This window comes from Suricata suricatta, chromosome 5, assembly GCF_006229205.1.
Source record: "Suricata suricatta isolate VVHF042 chromosome 5, meerkat_22Aug2017_6uvM2_HiC, whole genome shotgun sequence".
Lineage (NCBI taxonomy): Eukaryota > Metazoa > Chordata > Mammalia > Carnivora > Herpestidae > Suricata > Suricata suricatta.
In genome coordinates, this window is record NC_043704.1 from 106,379,646 (window position 1) to 106,397,268 (window position 17,623).

General features: G+C 40.9%; 1 protein-coding gene across 3 annotated transcripts in view; it reads right to left on the reverse strand.

The window, feature by feature from the left end:
* Positions 1 to 17,623, reverse strand: part of KCNAB1 (potassium voltage-gated channel subfamily A member regulatory beta subunit 1) — a 452,797-nt gene that overhangs the window by 73,454 nt on the left and 361,720 nt on the right. For all 3 annotated transcript variants that reach the window (XM_029940002.1, XM_029939999.1, XM_029940000.1), the window contains 4 exons: positions 14,362 to 14,441; positions 11,830 to 11,874; positions 8,249 to 8,293; positions 6,164 to 6,207 (listed from right to left, as the gene is read on the reverse strand). In XM_029940002.1, the coding sequence (XP_029795862.1) occupies positions 6,164 to 6,207; positions 8,249 to 8,293; positions 11,830 to 11,874; positions 14,362 to 14,441 (214 nt within the window). The remainder of the gene's footprint in view (positions 1 to 6,163; positions 6,208 to 8,248; positions 8,294 to 11,829; positions 11,875 to 14,361; positions 14,442 to 17,623) is intronic.

Sequence of the window (17,623 nt, forward strand, 5' to 3'; positions counted from 1 at the left end):
GTTAAGTTGTATGGGGCTTGCAGAAAACTGACTTAAAAAAAGAGAATTTTGAAATTATGAGCACACTGGTAAATATTAAAGCAACGGAGAGGCAGTAAAAAGCACAGCAACTTTCTCCAGTCTTTCTTTCATTGATTTTATATTCTCTATTGATTGCCATCCTGTACCATTTTCTGAATCTCTTTTTTAATCAATTTTAACTAGATTAAAAAGAAAAGAGAAACAAGAACGTTCCAGGCAGCACATTACTGCCTTGTTTTTCAGCTTAGAACAACATGCTTCATGAGTTATTTCTCTTTGGGTGGGGGCAGTTACATCTTATGGACATATTTCACGGCAGATGACCCAAGTCAAGGTGGCAAGGGCTAGAGCAGGAATAATAATAGTTTTCAGAGGCAGGCTGGATTTTACCTGCAATGTCAAATTGGGCACTGAGGCCTGAGAAGATTTTGTTTGGTTTAGGAATGTGAAGCTTTCTCTAGTGCTAGAATGTGCTTATTCGCTGTGGCAGCCTTAGAACGTTACTTAGTAAAGGGTGCCCTTATCCATAGTATGAGATGAGTAGTAGCACTGTGAAGAATGATGATGATGATGACAAAAATGACATTTATTAAATGCTTATTATGTGACAGATATTGTGTTCGATGTGAATTCTCTAATTTCAGTTTCTGTATAGTAATGTTGCAAAGTAGAAATATTTATAGCCCATTGTGTAATGAAGGAGACGGAGGCTTAGTAAGGTTGAGTAACTTGCACAAAGTCCCCTTGCTCATAAATGACATAGTTGAAACTTGAACCAATGTTTGTCTGGTTTCAAAGCCCAATGCTTAGAAATATATTAAAAATCAGTTAGTGAGAAATACCAGACTCATACCAAAACTTTGGAAACAACTGATTGATATAATGCTTACTGTTAACAAACTATATATATAATATTAAATATAATATAAATGTATTTTCTAAGATCTGGCTTCAAAAAGTTTCTATTTTATTTAACTTTTAATTTTTTAATTTTTATTTTTTTTAAGTAATCTCTACACCCACAGTGGGGCTCCTGAAATCAGGAGGGACATACTCTACCAACTGAGCCAGCCAGTCTCTCCAGAAGACTCCTTTTTAAGTGAAATCATTGAATACCAAAACTATTTTTTTTCCCTAATGGAAGTCAAAGATCTATCCAAGTAGTTCTCTTTATACGTTACTAAAAATCTCCAATTTCTAAACTGAGATGAATGTCTTCACATTCAATATTATCTTTCAGATTAGGTTTATGGGGAGGAAAAAAGACTTTATAATGAAATGATAGCCTGGAAGAAAATGTTTACAACATATGTAACTGACAGAAGTGAATAATATTAATATACAAAGAGCTCCTGAAAATTAATAAGATCAAGGCAAGTAACTCAAAAGAAAAATAGCTTAAGAAAATGAATAGTTAATTCTTAGAAAAAGCACAAAATTATAAAAAGTTCAAATTCATTAATAAGTTAACTATATAACTAACCAAATAAGTAAAATGAATCCATCCATCAGATTGGTATATTCCTTTTTAGAAAATAATTTAAAATATGCATTATTCTTTCACCTAACAACACTGCTTCCAGTATCTATCACATTTAAATAAGGACAGGCATTTGTATGATGTTTTGTAATACTAAAACCAAGAAATAACTTGCAAATCATGAGTATGTGGGTGTGTATATGTCTAAAATGTATTTTAATTGTGGGAAAAAACTGTAGGTTAATATGTATAGCTTGATTCCACTGGTTTCATACCTATGTTTTTGTATTTGTAAGTTAAGTGTGGATAGATAGATCAATTTAACTGTGGGGATAAGTTGGGAAGGACATATACCAGGCTGTCACACTGTGGAATGAGAGGAGGTAAGCAAAAGAAGGACTTCTTTACTTTCATTTTTAAAGTGCTAAGATTAGAGTGTATTCATGTTTTTGTTGGATTTGGTACTTCATAAATGAAACTAATTATAAAAAGAAGAAAAATCATCTGTCTTAATAATTAATCATGAATCTAAAGTTATAAAATCTTGGGTTTATATAGTCCCATTTAATATCTTTCTTTTATTGCAAAAGGTGGAAGTGTAACTTTTTTAAATATATAGACAAAGAAGAAATACACAAAAATTCTTCACAATTCTTGTAATTTTCCTAATGAAGTAGAGTAGTACTCTACTACGTAAGAGTTCTAGAAGACTGTAGTATTTCCTGTTGGTTTCTAGGCTCTACAAAGTTTTTACTACAATTGCAAAAGCAATGGCTCTCCAAATCAGTCACTCAGTGGTAATTTTCTGCAAGTTTTTAAAAATGCATATAATTCTTTAAAAGCCATCATAGCCTTGAAAAATTTTATGCCAGCCAACTGGACAATCTAGAAGAAATGGTTAAATTCCTAGAAACATAGAACCTCTTAAAACTGAATTCAAAAGAAACAGAAACTATGAACACACAAATTACTAGCAAAGAAATTAAATCAGTAATCAATAAACTCCCAACAAACAAAAGGACCAGATGGTTTCTCAGGTGAATTCTACCAAACATTTAAAAAATAGTTAATACCTATTCTTCTCAAACTATTCCAAAAAACAGAAAAGGAAAACTTCCAAATTCAAGCTATGAGGATAACATTATCCTGATACCAAAACAAGGTAAAGATACTACAAAAAACAAAAACAAAAACAAAACCATAGGCAAATATCTCTGATGAACATAAATGCAAAAATCCTCGAAAGTATATTAGCAAAGTAAATTCAACAATACATTAAAAAAAAAACATTCACAGGATCAAGTGGGATTTATTCCTAGGATGTAAGGGTGGTTCAATATTCACAAATCAATCAACATGACACAGAATACCAACAAAAGATAAAAACCATATGATCATTCCAACAGATGAAGAAAAAGCATTTGACAAAGTACAACATCGATTCATGATAAAAAGTCTGAACAAAATAGATTTAGATGGAACATACCTCAAAATAATAAGGGCCATATATGCAAAACCCACAACTAACACCACACTTAATGATGAAGAGTTTTTCTCCTAAGCCCAGGGACAAAACAAGGATGTTCATTTTTTTAATTATTTTTTAAGACTTACTTATTTTGAGAGAGAGAGAAAGAGAGATTATGTGTATGCATAAGTGGGGTAGGGGCAGAGAGAGAATGGAACCACGCTCAGTGTGGAACCTGACGCAAAGCTCGATCCCACAACCATGAGATCATGACCTGAGCTGAAATCAAGAATTGCTTGCTCAAACAACTGTGCTACTCAGGCATCTCAAGGATACTCATTCTTACCACTTTTATTGAGCACAGTACTGGAAATCCCAGCCATGGCACTTGGACAAGAAAAAGGAATGAAAGGCATCCGAATTGGTAAGGTAGAAGTAAAACTGTCACTACTTGTAGATGACATGATATTATATATAGAAAACCCTGAAGACCTCACCAACAAACTACTAGAATTGAAACATGAGTTCAGTAAAGTTGCAGGATACACGATCAACATACAGAAATCAGTTGCAGATCTATACAACAACAAAGTAGCAGAGAGAGAAATAAGAAAACAATCCAACTATAAATGCACTGAAAATAATAAAGTATCTAGGAATAAACTTAAATAAGGAGGTGAAAGACCTATACTCCAAAAACCATAATACATTGAATGAAAGAAACTGAAGAGGTCACAAACAAATATAAGCATACAGCATGCTCAGTAACTGGGAGAAAAATTTTGTTAAAACATTCATACTACCCAGTTATGGTACCCAATCCATATTAGTGCAAACCCTATCAAAATACCAACTGCATTTTTCACAGACCTAGAAAAATAATCCTAAAGCTTGTATGGAACCACTAAAGATCCTGAATAGCCAAAATAATCTTGAAAGAAACGGACAAAATGGGAAGTATCACAATCTCAGATTTCATATACTACAAAGTTATAGTAATCAAAATAGTATGATACTGACACAAAAATAGACACAGAGATCAATAGAACAGAATAGAGAGCCCAGAAATAAACTCATGATTATATGGCCAATTAATCTATGACAAATGGGGCAAGAATATGCAATGGAAAAAAGTGTATTAGACAAATGGTTTTGGGAAAACTGGACAGCCACATGTGAAAGAACAAAATTGGACTTTCTTACATACACAAAAACAAACTAAAAGATTAAAGACCTACATGTGAGTCCTGAAAAATTCTTAGAAGAACACATAAGCAGTAATCTCCTTGACATCAGTCACAGAAACATTTTTCTAGGTATGTCACCTTTGACAGAGGTAACAAAAGCAAAAATAAACTTTTAGGACTACACCAAAATAAAAAGGTTTTCAACAGTGAAAAAAATCATCAACAAAACAAAAAGACAACCCTCTAAATGGGAGGAGATATTTGTAAATGATATATCCTATAAGGGGTTAATATTCAAAAAATATAAAGAATTTATACAATTCAATACCAAAGAAGACAAATAATCCAACTAAAAAATGGGCAGAAGACATGAACAGACATCTTTCCAAAGAATATATACAGATGGCCAACAGACACACGAAAAGATGCTCCGCATCACTCATCATCAGGCAAATGCAAATCAAAGCCACAATATCACCTCACACCTGTCAGACTGACAAAACCAACAACACAAGAAACAACAGGTGTTGTTCAGGATGTGGAGAAAGGGGGAACACTCTTGTACTATTGGTGGGAATCCAAACTGGTGCAGCTATTCTGAAAAACAGTATAGAAGTTCCTCAAACAAATAAAAATAGAATTGTCATATTATCTAGTAACTCCACTCCTGGGTATTCATCCAAAGATGGTGAAAACACTAATTTGAAAAGATATCTGCACCTCTATCTTTATTGCAGCATTGTTTACAACAGCCAAGATATGGGGGCAACCCAGTGTCCAACAGTAGATGAATGGATTAAGAAGAGGTTGTACACACACACACACACACACACACACACACAACACACACACACACACACACACACACACACAATGGAATACTACTCAGCTATATAGGAAGAATGAAATCTTGCCATTTGCAACAACATGAATGGATCTAGAGGGCATAATGCTATGTGAAATAAGTCAGAGAAAGATGAATACCATATGATTTCTCTCATATGTGAAATTTAAGAAACAAGACAAATGAACATAGAAAGGCAAACCCAGAAACAGACTCCTAAATATAGGAAACAAACTGGTGGTTACTAGAGGGGAGGTGTGGGAGGGGGATGGGTGAAATAAGTGAAGGAGATTTAGAGTACACTTATTGTGAGGAGCCCTGAATCATGTATGGAATTGCTGAATCACTATACTGTACATCTGAAACCAATATAACACTGCATGTTATTTGTATTAGAATTTAAAAAATAAAAATTTAGAATAAGATAAAGCTATCATAGCTTAGCATATACCCACCTAAAAACTTGTGTGTAAATATTCATAGCAGTATTATTCATAGGTAAAAAAAATGAAACAACCCAAATGTACATCAAATGGATAAACAAAATGGAGTATATCCAGACAACAGAATTTTATTTGGCAGTAAAAATGACACATATTACAACATGAATATAATGTGAAAGAAGCCAGTCACAAATTATATACTGTATGATCTCTTTCATATAAAATATCCAGAATTGCCAAGTTTATAGAGACAAAAGTGGATTAGTGGTTACTTGGGGGCTATGAAGGAGGGTAGGGGGAGAGTGAGAACTGACCACAAGTGGGTACTAGGAGTGATGAAAATGTTTTAAATCGCACTTACGGTAGTGATCATGCAACTCTGTTATTATGCTCAGAACCAATGAATTATACACTTTAAATGGGTAAACTTTTATGTTAATATAAATTATATCTCAATTAAAACCTTTTAGAAAGTCCTAGGGAAGTGTTTTATTAATGTTAGTCCAGCTGTAAATAAGAAAATTGCCCTTTTTCTTTGTGTTCCCATTGTCTTCTCTGTATCACCACCCTCCTACATTAAAACCCCAGAAATATTATGGTTGATTGTGATTCTTTTATAGAGCTCTTCCCCCTCCCAATGGGTTTTGGAAGTATTTGGTTGATACCTTTCTTGAGTCAGCAGCCCACAACTGAAAATAAAATGGAAGCAGCTGTACCTACCTTCAATAATATGTTTTCTTGACAGCCCTCTTTCCGTTTCAGCTCTAACAAGAAAAAGAAGCAAATTACTTTGAGTGGAGGTATGCTTTTTTTTTTAAATTGCTGTTTCAAAAGTACAGAGGGATATTTACTCATTCTAGTTTGAACCGCTAGTTTGAATTTTATACCCTGTGCTTGGCAAATTCTATACCACAGGCTGAGAGAGAAGGCTGGTGGGCAACACGCTGAGCCCCTCTTCTTTGGGGCCCCAGGTGATGAATTAGCCATGACTCCCATCACACAATATTAATAACAACTCAGCCACGTGCACCCGTCCGCATAGAACATGACACACGGCTCAGCCTTCCTACCTTGGTCTTAATCAATCCTCCCACTTCCACCCACCCCCAGAAAAGCCTTGATATAAGTTTGTGAGCTGCTGATAACATTAGCTTTTCTGAGAAGGTAAATCAGATTTGGAAGTGCCTTTTGCCTTTCAAGAGAAATTTAACAATTACTTTCTGTTAAAATGTGATATAAGTCAGGGCACCTGGGTGGCTCAGTTGGTTAAGCAACTGATTTTGGCTCAGGTCATGATCTCACGGTTCTTGGGTTTGAGCCCCACATCAGGCTCTGTACTGACAGCTCAGAGCCTGGAACCTGCTTTGAATTTGGTGTCACCCTCTCGCTCTGCCCATTCCCTGCTTGTGCTCTGTCTCTGTCTCAAAAATAAACGTTAAAAAATGCTTTTTAATGTGATGTAAGTCTCTCCTACATTAGTATCCTAAGAAGACAAACATTTGACCAGGACTTTTGTCTTCTCAGACAAGCTTCAAGATCTGGCCAAGTAGAAAGAAATACTTTGTGTTTTAAAGTATTTGTGACTTGTTTTTTTCAATGTCAATACCTTTGGCAACCTCTTTTAAAAATGTAGTAGTTTTTATTTGCCTTTGGTGATTTCGTATCTTTTATAAAAACATTGAATATTATTGTATATAGTACTCTACTACATAATGGCTCTTACAGATTAACTTATTCTGTTTATTTCTAAAGTATAGGCAAGGTTTTAAGTACCATTGCACTAAGCAACAGCACCATGAATCAGGACACAGACAATGTAAATCTTATTTCTCATAGGTGCCATGTTGCTTTATTTTTCTATAGGTTACAGTAGTAATAAAATAAAAATCTAAATTCCATCTTTCTGTCTTCATAGTCACCATAAACAGGTTCAAAAACAGCCATAAAATGTGTGTGTGTGTGTGTGTGTGTGTGTGTGTGTGTATACACATACACATTTTGATTAGAAGACTCCAAAGGAGACGTCCTCTGTCTCCAATTTTGTTTTTAATGATTCCCTCTCAATTATAGGGAGGCAAATAAGGTTTGGTTTGATAGTGTTTCTTCGTTAAGACTCCATATTTGTGATATCCACAAAAAGGGATATGAGATAGCTTGCTATTTTCTTACACGTTTGTCAAAAAGGCCAGACTTCCAAATTCTGTTGAATCATGTAAGTACCAGTTCAGACACCAGTGGATTCATCAGATGCCCATTCATCTTGTGAAATTTGTTTGCATCCCACAAGAGAGCGCGGACCTCTCTTTCATTTGCCTGCCGGTGAGTAATATAGTAGCTTCTGTTATTCTCCAAAAGGCGGTCCCTTTGATCAACATGTTCAGAGCCTGCTGCAGAAATGATCAGAGACTTACACGTGGGGCCAGACAAGATATTTTTATCTTTACATTCCATGGAAGTCTCTGACTTCTGGCTGATTTGAGTAGCTTTTCTTCTGTGGTGCTATGTGCTTATTTTCTTTCCCCCAAATTTGAACTCTACTTTGGAAATGAGTTTTAGTATGAGGTTGGTATTTGAAAATCTCCATGAATCACTTAATAACAAGTGACCACTAAATTTCTTTGGGGCATCTTGCTAAAATTGAATCTTAGGCTAATTGCTATTTCCTTCAAGGCAGAAAAAATACTTTTTCTCCCCAAACCAATTGATTTTAGTACATTAGATGTAAAACAGTTGCCCAAAAGGATAAAAGCATCAACTACAAGTTGTTTCCCATCAAGTAGGGAAAATAATAGGTATTTAACTTACTTTCCACCCCAGTAGAGTTTGGTTGTTATGACCAGGCTGGACCTCCTGTATGTCAGAGAAACACACACAGAGAAATATTCAATAAATTGTTGGTTATTGTACTGAGTCAGGATATTATAGCATCAGAAAGAATTTATTGTACCTCAGTTTAAAAAATTGGTAAAGAGGTAAATTTGTTAATTCATGTCACTGAAATGTTGGGAAAAGGAGAAGCTGGTGAGTGGGGACGTGAAGTCAGATCCTAGACAAAGAGGATGAAGGGAAGTAGGGGGGTGACCTATACCTGGAGGGGCAGGAGGAGGAGGCTGTGACACAAGCCACCGATTGAAGGTGGGTGGTGAAGAGGGTGAGTGGTAAGCATGGAGAGGCAGAAATGGTAAATGAGAGGGTGCGTGAACTGGACGGATTACTTTAGTAGCACCAGCTAACACTTATTTAGCATCTGACATAATGCTGACTGAGCATGAGCTTTCCTGGGGCGAAGTCCACCCTCTGCCAAGGACCATGGGCCCTAGTGGCTCTGAGTTATTACGCTTTCCAACCGTCATATTCAGGCAGGAACGGACTGCAAGGAATTATGAATGATACAGTAAATTATAATAATCAATAAGTAGGAATAAAATGGAAATGTTATTTTAGGAAAACAGTCCTACAATCTTTAATGCAAGGTTTTAACCACTTTGCTGCTAAGGGAACAAAATGTGGAAATCTTGTCAGCCAATGAATTGCCTTTTCAAAACCACACCCAAGGGCAAGAAATGCCAATCATCCGTGATGATGGACTAAGAAACCTGTCTTGAGAACTACAGTCAGATGATTTAAAATCAGGAGGCTGATCTCAGTATAATTTAGTTTCTCCAAGTATGTAATTCAATTGAACTGGTCTAGGAAAAAAAAAAATCATTTGAGATTCAAAGGTTAAGACCAGACTTTGGGAGTATTTGAAATAAGGCATTTATAATTCCATCAGCTGTAGAGCCGATGCCCCGGGGCCTGCAGGTATGGGAGCCTCACAAGATTAATGAAAACCAATGGGGAGCAAGGGTGACAATTCTGACAGCTTTGCTGCAACAAGAAAAATTTGTAGGAAATGTCAGCAACCCCATCCCACTGAAGTTAATTCCCTGAAAAGTAATTTGAACCACTGTAATGGAAGCTGTACTGATATATGTATCTGGAGATTACACACCACAGAAGGGCTGATGCACTTCCAGGTTAATCCATCAACCTCACGGTGCCTAGTGTAACAGCAATCTGCCACGGGGGAGCCAGATCTCCGTTAGCAAACATTTTCACAGCTTCGACAAAAGGCCACATGGAACATTATAAAAAATTAATGCAGTCCTCTGGATTATTCAGAGCAGCTGGGTCCGCCAAAGCTGCACATTCTATACAAATACTATCATCGACTTGTTCTTTTCAAAGTTGGGCTTTCTGGAAAATGTTGGGCGACCTGGGTGTGCGCACTAACATGTATGCTCAAATAGCAAGAGTCAACGGCAACCTGGCAGGTGATTGCCGACCATCATAGAGGCATTTCCAGCAACTCTTCCGAGTGGGTGGAGAACAATATGAGTATTTTATACTGAGAACACACAGCTTTCAAAATACTTTGGCACAGGTTATCTTACTTTAACAGAACGACACTTTATGGACAGCTATGCGGTCCATTTTACAGGTGGGGAAACTGAGACTCAGAGAAGTGAAGCAGCTTGCACAGTGGGCAAGTGGCGGTCCTAGGACTAGAAGCTAAGTTGTCGGCTTGTTGAAATTGCTTTTATAGACTCCATACCATGATGATATGGTGTATCTTTTTACCAGTCTTGTATGGGCAGCTGTGTGCCGATTTCAATATTATGTAGCATGGTGACAGCTTGGGCTTTTATTTGCAAGACTGAAAGGCAGTTTGTAAAAAAAGAAATGCATGTTAATCCATTTTCCATAGGTGTATAATAGGCTCTGCAAATTGTGGAGAGTGGTGGTTAGATGCCACCTGGGTGTTGAGGGGAAAGAGCTCCTGCCCGGATGCTCCTTCCTCCCTCAGCCGTCTTCTGCCATCAGCCTCTACCTTGCTGCACAGCTCACTGGGTTGCTAGTAAGCTTATCTCTAGGGTCTCTGTTATGGGTTGAATTGTGTCCCCTAAAAAGACATGTTAAAGTCCCAACCCCTAGCACCCCAGAAAGTGAGCGTCATTACAGTGGTAATTAATTACATTACAAATATGGTCATTACAGATATAGTTAATGAAATGAAGATGGGGTGATGATGTTATACTGGAGTGAGATGAGTCCTTAATCCAATATGACTGGTGTCCTGTTAAGACACAGACACCCGTGAGGGTAGGACGCCATCTGATGATGGAGGCAGAGGTTGAGTGCAGGCTCAGGAATGCCCAAGATTGCCCGCAAAACCCCAAAGCTAGGAAGAGGCAGGGAAGGATTCTATCCAGAGTTGCAGAAAGAGCATGCTTCTGCTCAAGGCTTGATGTTGCACTTCTGGCCTCGAGACCTGGGAGAGAACACATTTCTGCTGTCTGAAGCTAGCCAGTTTGCAGCACTTTGTTCCAGGAACCCTAGGAAAGTGATTTGGGCGGTGATGGACAGACCAGCCTCGTGAGTGGGAAGGTAACAGGCAAAGTAAAGGATTGGGCGGGGATGTGAAAATTCTTCCCTATTTAAGGTTGAATATAGTTTCCTCCTAATCCCCTTACAATCCCTGGAGTGGGGAAGGAGGACAAGGAAGGAGGAGAAAGTAGGTCACCAAACTTCATTTGTCCCTATCTCCATAAATTTCTGAGTTTCCATTTCCACTAATACTACAGAGCTGTTGTTTATTTGACCAATGGCAAATCTTCCCACAAAGCAGAAGAGGACCCAGACCTGTGCCATTGTCATTGCCTGATTCTGTACTGCTGCCGGGGAAGAAGTGGCTGTCATGGTTGGCAAGCAGAGTAAAATGGAGGGGGATTACTACCCCACACCCTATAGATGAGGGGCTTCCCTTTACCACTGGCTTTGGCTACGATGGGATGGGATGTGACCCCTCAGGGACAATAGAGGAAGGACTTCCCCAAATGCCCAGATCATAGTGCTCCCAGCCCACAGCAGAGGCAGGCTAATTGTATTCATATAAGAGAGCTTTGGGGTATTTATCACAAGGACTTCTTTTTTCATCACTTCTTTGGCCCCAGAGTTGTCAATAAAATGAACATAAGCACCTGTGTATAAATAATCAGCTTCCTATCATCTGCCTCTCTTCACCAAATTATCACAAACGGTAGTGAGGAGCCATGAAAATGCCATTTTCTTTTATGCATGAGTATTTCATGAACATCCCCTCCATCTCTGCTCAACCCCATGGGAATTCATTGTGATCAATGACTAGTCAATACTTTTTAAAGCACAAGTAATGAACTTGCTAGTATTTATTTTCAAACCACTATAAATCATTTCTATACCAAAAATTGACTTTTTTTGACAGCCGTTTGTTTAGTTGTCATGCAATTTTATTTTTCCTTCTCTGGGACAAAATAATAACAGTCTGTTTAAAGAGAAGTACATGATTATAGTGAATGCATTACCTCCAGCCTTTCTTCTTGATGATGCTTCCCAGAATCACTTCAGCTCTGGAAGAGAAACAGATAATAGCTCAGGATTCAATGTCCTGGAAACACAAGAGTCAATCCAAAAACACGAGAGCCATTCCTTCTTTGAACTCTCCATGCCTACATGTCCCGAAAATAGAAGCTGTTCTCGGCTAGTAGCACGGTTTCCGCTGTTTCTGCTTGTGCCTGCAGAATCCTGCTCCTGGAGCATTCCAGAAGCACCTGCCAAATCCTGACAGGCTGGCAGGAGACCGCCTGTGGTCCTGATACTAAGAAACAACAGAGTCATTTGGCAGTTTGGTGTGTTTGAACCACTGATCCCATTTATAAATATCTTGCTTGGCGGAGTCCAATGGGAGTCAAGGTTACCCTTCTAATTACTGTGGTCTTCACCTATGACCAGGGAGGACAATGAGAACTTGTCCTGTTTGGACAGAAAATACAGACTCCTGGGTGATCTTGCAGGATGAAAAACCAAACAAACCCAACAAACCATGTGGGCATTGAGATGTCCTGAAGGCTAGGGCTGCAGATGCAGTGGCCCACATAAAGAATGTCCTGGGGTTCTAGTGACAGGTGTTGTCCACAGGAGGAAGGTGCAAGGAGATGTAGAGAAGTGTTCTTCCTGCCCCTGGTGGGTCATGGAGAGGTGCAGCAAAGATGTCTCCACTGTCTTTTCCCCTCCACCTACCTGAGCTGGGACCCAAGGTTAAAGAGACTAAAACTTTATTGTAGGTCCCTCTCAGTCAGACCAATATTGTAGGAAGCAGGTGGGCTCTCAGAGGCTTTGTGAATCGGGACATCAATGGAATTAGCACTTCGTTCGTTGGAGTCCTACAGATGGGGAGTCGTCACTAACCACTGTTGGTGTGAGCTGAAAGTCCTGTCTTTGTTGGAGTGCACAGCCTGGTATTAACCACAGGGCATGTATAAGAGTGTGCTCCAGACAGACACGCAGGTGATGTGACACCGGTGTTCTCTTCCAGGGCCCTTTGTCTCTGACACTGTCTTTTGCAACTTTGCGTTTCACGGCAGGAACCTAGCTCAGTTGCACACCAGACAGTCAGTCAGTCATTAACCTGGACCAACCATGGATCGTAGTAGGAATACAAACAGGACTTCCCTCTTCCAACCTTAGCAGGACTCAACAAACGAAGACGACACTGAGAAAGGCTTGGATGGGGGAAGGGGCAAGGCCTTATCAACTGTATTTCCTCTCCTTGGACTCAACAGAAAACATCAGAGATGCGGGCTCTGAACCTCCCTGATAGTCCTCAAACGTAGATCTGCCACTGAAGAGGAGGAAAGCTCTGGCAGGAGAACGAACTTATACGGGACAAGGATGAACCTGACTCCACAAGTCCAGCAGTTTGGTCACGCTCCTTGCCTGGAAGGGGGCGCTGGGGAGTGAGGCCTGCTGGGAATTGGGCGCCACAGTCCTGGGGGAACATGGCAGAGCTGCTCAAGCAGTTCTGGGAGCTAGGTGAGTCAGTCTGTCCGTGTTGGCAGCAGGTGGCCAAGGTGCACCAGTTCTGTTCTCAAACGTGCTTCTCGTGCCAGGATGTGGAGGGCGTGGACCTTGAGGCCTCCCCAAGGGCACATTCCCCACATAGTGGGACTGAGCAGTGAGCCCAGAACCTGCTCTCGGGTCCGTGGGAAGCTTGTAGCTGGTGTGGCTTCACCAGCAAGGCCCTTTTACAGTCCTCTCTGTCCTCAGAATGGGATCCGAAATGCCCTCTTCCAAAATATACTCAATTTCTTGGAGTGTTTGAGGACCGCTCCTTTAATGTCTGATCTGCTTGTCATGCTAGGTGGAGGGATGGGCCTGCAGAAAGGAAAAGCAGCCCCTGGTTCCCTGCTGAAAGGTCGCCCCACTTTCCCTCAGGGGTTGAGTAACTACGAGATGTGGTTACAAAGTAACAAGACTAGCGACTAGCATTTGAACAACTACACTGGAATCTGCTCATTTATTTCCTCACTCCTATATCCAACTGACATTTTTTTTTTAATGTTTATTATTTATTGGGGTGGTGGGTAGGGACAGAGGGTGACAGTGAGAGAGAGAATCTCAAGCAGGCTCAGTACTGTCAGCACAAGGCCCAGCATGGGGCTTGAACTCACGAACCATGAGATCTTGACCTGAGCCAAAATCAAGAGTTGGACACTTTAACTGACTGAGCCACCCAGGCATCCCCTCAACTAATATTTCTTGAGCTCAACTGCCACCACTCTGGTCCCAGCCACCTCTGCCCCTCAGGAAGGCCATGGCAACTGTTTTCAGTCCATTCTTCATATAGGGGCCGGGGATAGGAAGGTTGGGGTGGGCAAAGGCGCCCAGAGACAGTCAATATCCCCAGCTCTGGTGAAGGGGCTAGTGGAAGGGAGAAAAGCAATGCCACCAACGTGTGTGGGAAGGCAGACCCTTCTCACCAGCATGACAGCAATGGCCTGGGCAGACTCTTGGTACCACAAATACCGCATAAGGGACACAAACAGGCACTGACTCACTTTCCAGCAGCATAGACCTCGGCAGTATCGAAGAGATTAACTCCACTTTCGTAGGCAATTGTCATCAGCCGTTCAGCAACCTGCAAGAAGAGGTGAAGGCCAGTCAGAAAAACCAAATGTTTGCTAAACTAGGAAGCAAGCAACTTTGAATCCTCTGGTGGTCTTTAAGAATACTGAAATCTCAGACATAGACGGCGCTATGGGATTTCCTTCAATAAGGGGATAAGTCAGCCCTCAGAGCATGGTGGATGGATTCGTGGTTCTCACTCTGCTCGGAGGATCTGGCCTGACAACACGCTCTGCGGCATCATCATCTCTCTGACAAAGAAGCTCCAAGTATCACTGCTGACTTCGTTTCTCTTCTTCCTTCTTTCTCTCCAAGCCAATAGGTGTTGGCAGCTGGGTGACTCCTGACCTAAAAGCTTGTGCCTCTTTTTCTTGAGGCTTCGTGGACTGTGCTGATGAACCAGAGGTTAGACAGAGATGTGACTGTCGTAAAACTCATGCTACCTGCAGCTCAGCAACACCCCAGTCGCTGTCACAGAGTGACCAGCCGGCTGAATGGCCGAGAGGAGAGAATGAGCAGCAGCCCGCGCCCCAGTATCCGGTGCCCCACCAGTCGGCCTGCAAATACACCTCCAAGCACCTTCTTGTTCCTTCCTTTGTGCTGCTGACTGCAAGGGGCAGGCGTGACAGAAGAGTACAGACGCAGCTAGAAACAGCAGCTCGAGGGAGAGCTATAGAGGGCTAGCAGTGGAGACAGGACATTTTCCATTTTGCTGCTAGACTTACGGGTCAGCTGAAAAATCACACACCTCACAAATAATTAAAATTGATTTTCCCATTATGTTTTTGATTGTGGGCTAAGGTTGCTTCCTCAGCATTTCCAAGATAAACTATCTTTCTGTTGTTTTTAAAATCAGCATACCAAGAAAATTACTAGCCTAGCAAAGAAGGGAGTGCATGCCAATCTTTTAGAATAATAGCAGCAAAAATGCGATTACTGCTTTTAATTTGCTACCATTATGACGTTTCTCTGAAGTAGAAATTGAAAGTTAAGACAAGTATCGTTTTTCCCACTGTGACAGCCCTACGTTTAAGGACTTACTGTGCTTGTAGTATCTTATGTTCTTATTGTTATTTCACATCACATACCAGTGGATTATTACTGGGAAAGAGGCATAATATCATCTAGAGTGACATTTTAAGATAAGACAGGGAATCCTAGATGGAAAGTTGGACTAAGTAATGGCTGAAATGTTTCCCAACCATAAAATTTAAAGACCCAAATGTGGAACAATGAAGTCATTGACTTAACAAGACTGTTTTCTGGGCTTGAATGTACCACTTACTTGATAAATAAACTTGGGCAAGGCCCTTTGACCTCTTTGTATTTCAGCATTTTCATCTGCAAAATGAGGATGATTCTACTGAGGTCCTCCAGGCAGCCAACAAGGCTCAGTAAAAGTGGACACGTCCCTTCTGTCATGGCATGGTGGGCCTGAGAGTAAGTGGTTCAGGGAAGGTCATGTGATGCCTTTGGGCCAATGAGATGCAGGGATACATATGCTGAGGCTTCTGGCAACATCTTTCCATGTTCTTACAGAGTTTCTAGAAGAACACCCTTTCCCTAGAGTTGCTGTTCTGAGTAAGGCTTAGGATTTCTGCAACTGTCTTACTACCTGAGGAGGACATCGCTATTCAAAGGAACAGAGGGCCATGGGAATCTCTGGGAAATGCAATGAGGCCATGGATGGAGTCTACGCTGATGGAATCCACCCAGAAGCTGGCCCTATGTCTACACTCCTAGTATGAAAATCAAGGTAACTTTTCCCATACTGGTTGAACCAATTTGACTTGAGTTTATTGTTACCTACAACTCAAGGAGCACTAACTACCTTATAGGTAAGAAAATCTAAGTAAAACTCTGAAAATTAAGTGCTATCAGGTATTAAAATTTACATGAGTAACAACTCTCCTGGTTTTACGATGAAGCCAAATCATCTTTGGGGGACACCTCACGGAGTTATCTATTGGGGTGTTTGGACCCTTTTGATAATATCCCTGTCCAGTGGCTATTTAGTATACAGTTGGATTCTCCCAGTAATGGGGACGTCATCACCTCCTGAGGCAGGGATCATGGTTGTGTCACTAAGCACATGACAACGTGGTCATCCTGGGATTTGTACTTTGTGCTTTGTGCTGAGGTCATGTGAAGCAGAGAGAAGGCAGAAAGATCAGGAAGGTGAATTTATTGCTATTGGTCTGTTTTTTCCCTCGTGGAAATGGCTGAGCTCAGGCAAGTCAGCTGCTGGCAGGACTGTGGTCTCCCCGTACCTTCCTGCCTTCTCCTTGCTGGCATTCTCTCTGTGGGGACCTAAGGGAAGTTACAGCTGTTCTTTGGAAGGACAGTGGCTGTTTGTCCGGTCTGCATCTAAGGTGAGAGCTTCTGCGGCCATTCACGACAGCTTTATTGTGCAGTTTTTGGAACTGTAATTTTGAAATGATGTATTTCAGAGGCCAGTCTAGCACACTCTGACCTGAGCAAGCTGGACTCGTGATAGCAGAGAGCAGATGCTGTAAAGGACAGGGCAAATATGAAAGGGAAAATGGGGCCCTGAACCATTGGGTCCTCTGCTCCTAAAGTGAAGATATTTTTGTCTATTTTTCCTCTGAGTACCATAACAGGTAGTATGTGCTGGATACGGTGGACTATTAGTTTTAGATCCCCCTCCCTACTCATCACCTACTTGTATCTGACTTGAGTCTGTGACCACTGTTTTGGTATCTGTGGACTTGCCTCTGGGCCTCCTGCACACACCCTACCTGCTGCCAGGCAGAGGGCTTCGTAATGAACCCTATGATGGACACCCAGATTCTTCTTCAGAACAGAAGGACTTCCACCCCTCACTGCTAGGAATGTTGCCATCAGATGGCTGGCAGCTGTCGGTTCTCTCTGGAAAATGCACTTGGCCCAAGGTGAGACCTGCTTTGCAGGGCGGCCTCCGTCCGATGGCCGGTCAAACAAAGGATATAAACTACTCAGTCCTCTGGTTTCGACCTGGGACGACTCTGAAGGGCCCTCTCAGCTGTGGGGCTCCCCATGGGGTCAGATGTAGTCATTGTTGAGACTGCATCATGGCCCAACTTTTTTTTATGTCTTTATTTTTTGGGGGAGACAGAGACAGAGAGTGAGTGGGGGGCGGGGGGACAAAGAGAGAGGGAGACACAGAATCTGAAGCAGGCTCCAGTCTCTGAGCTG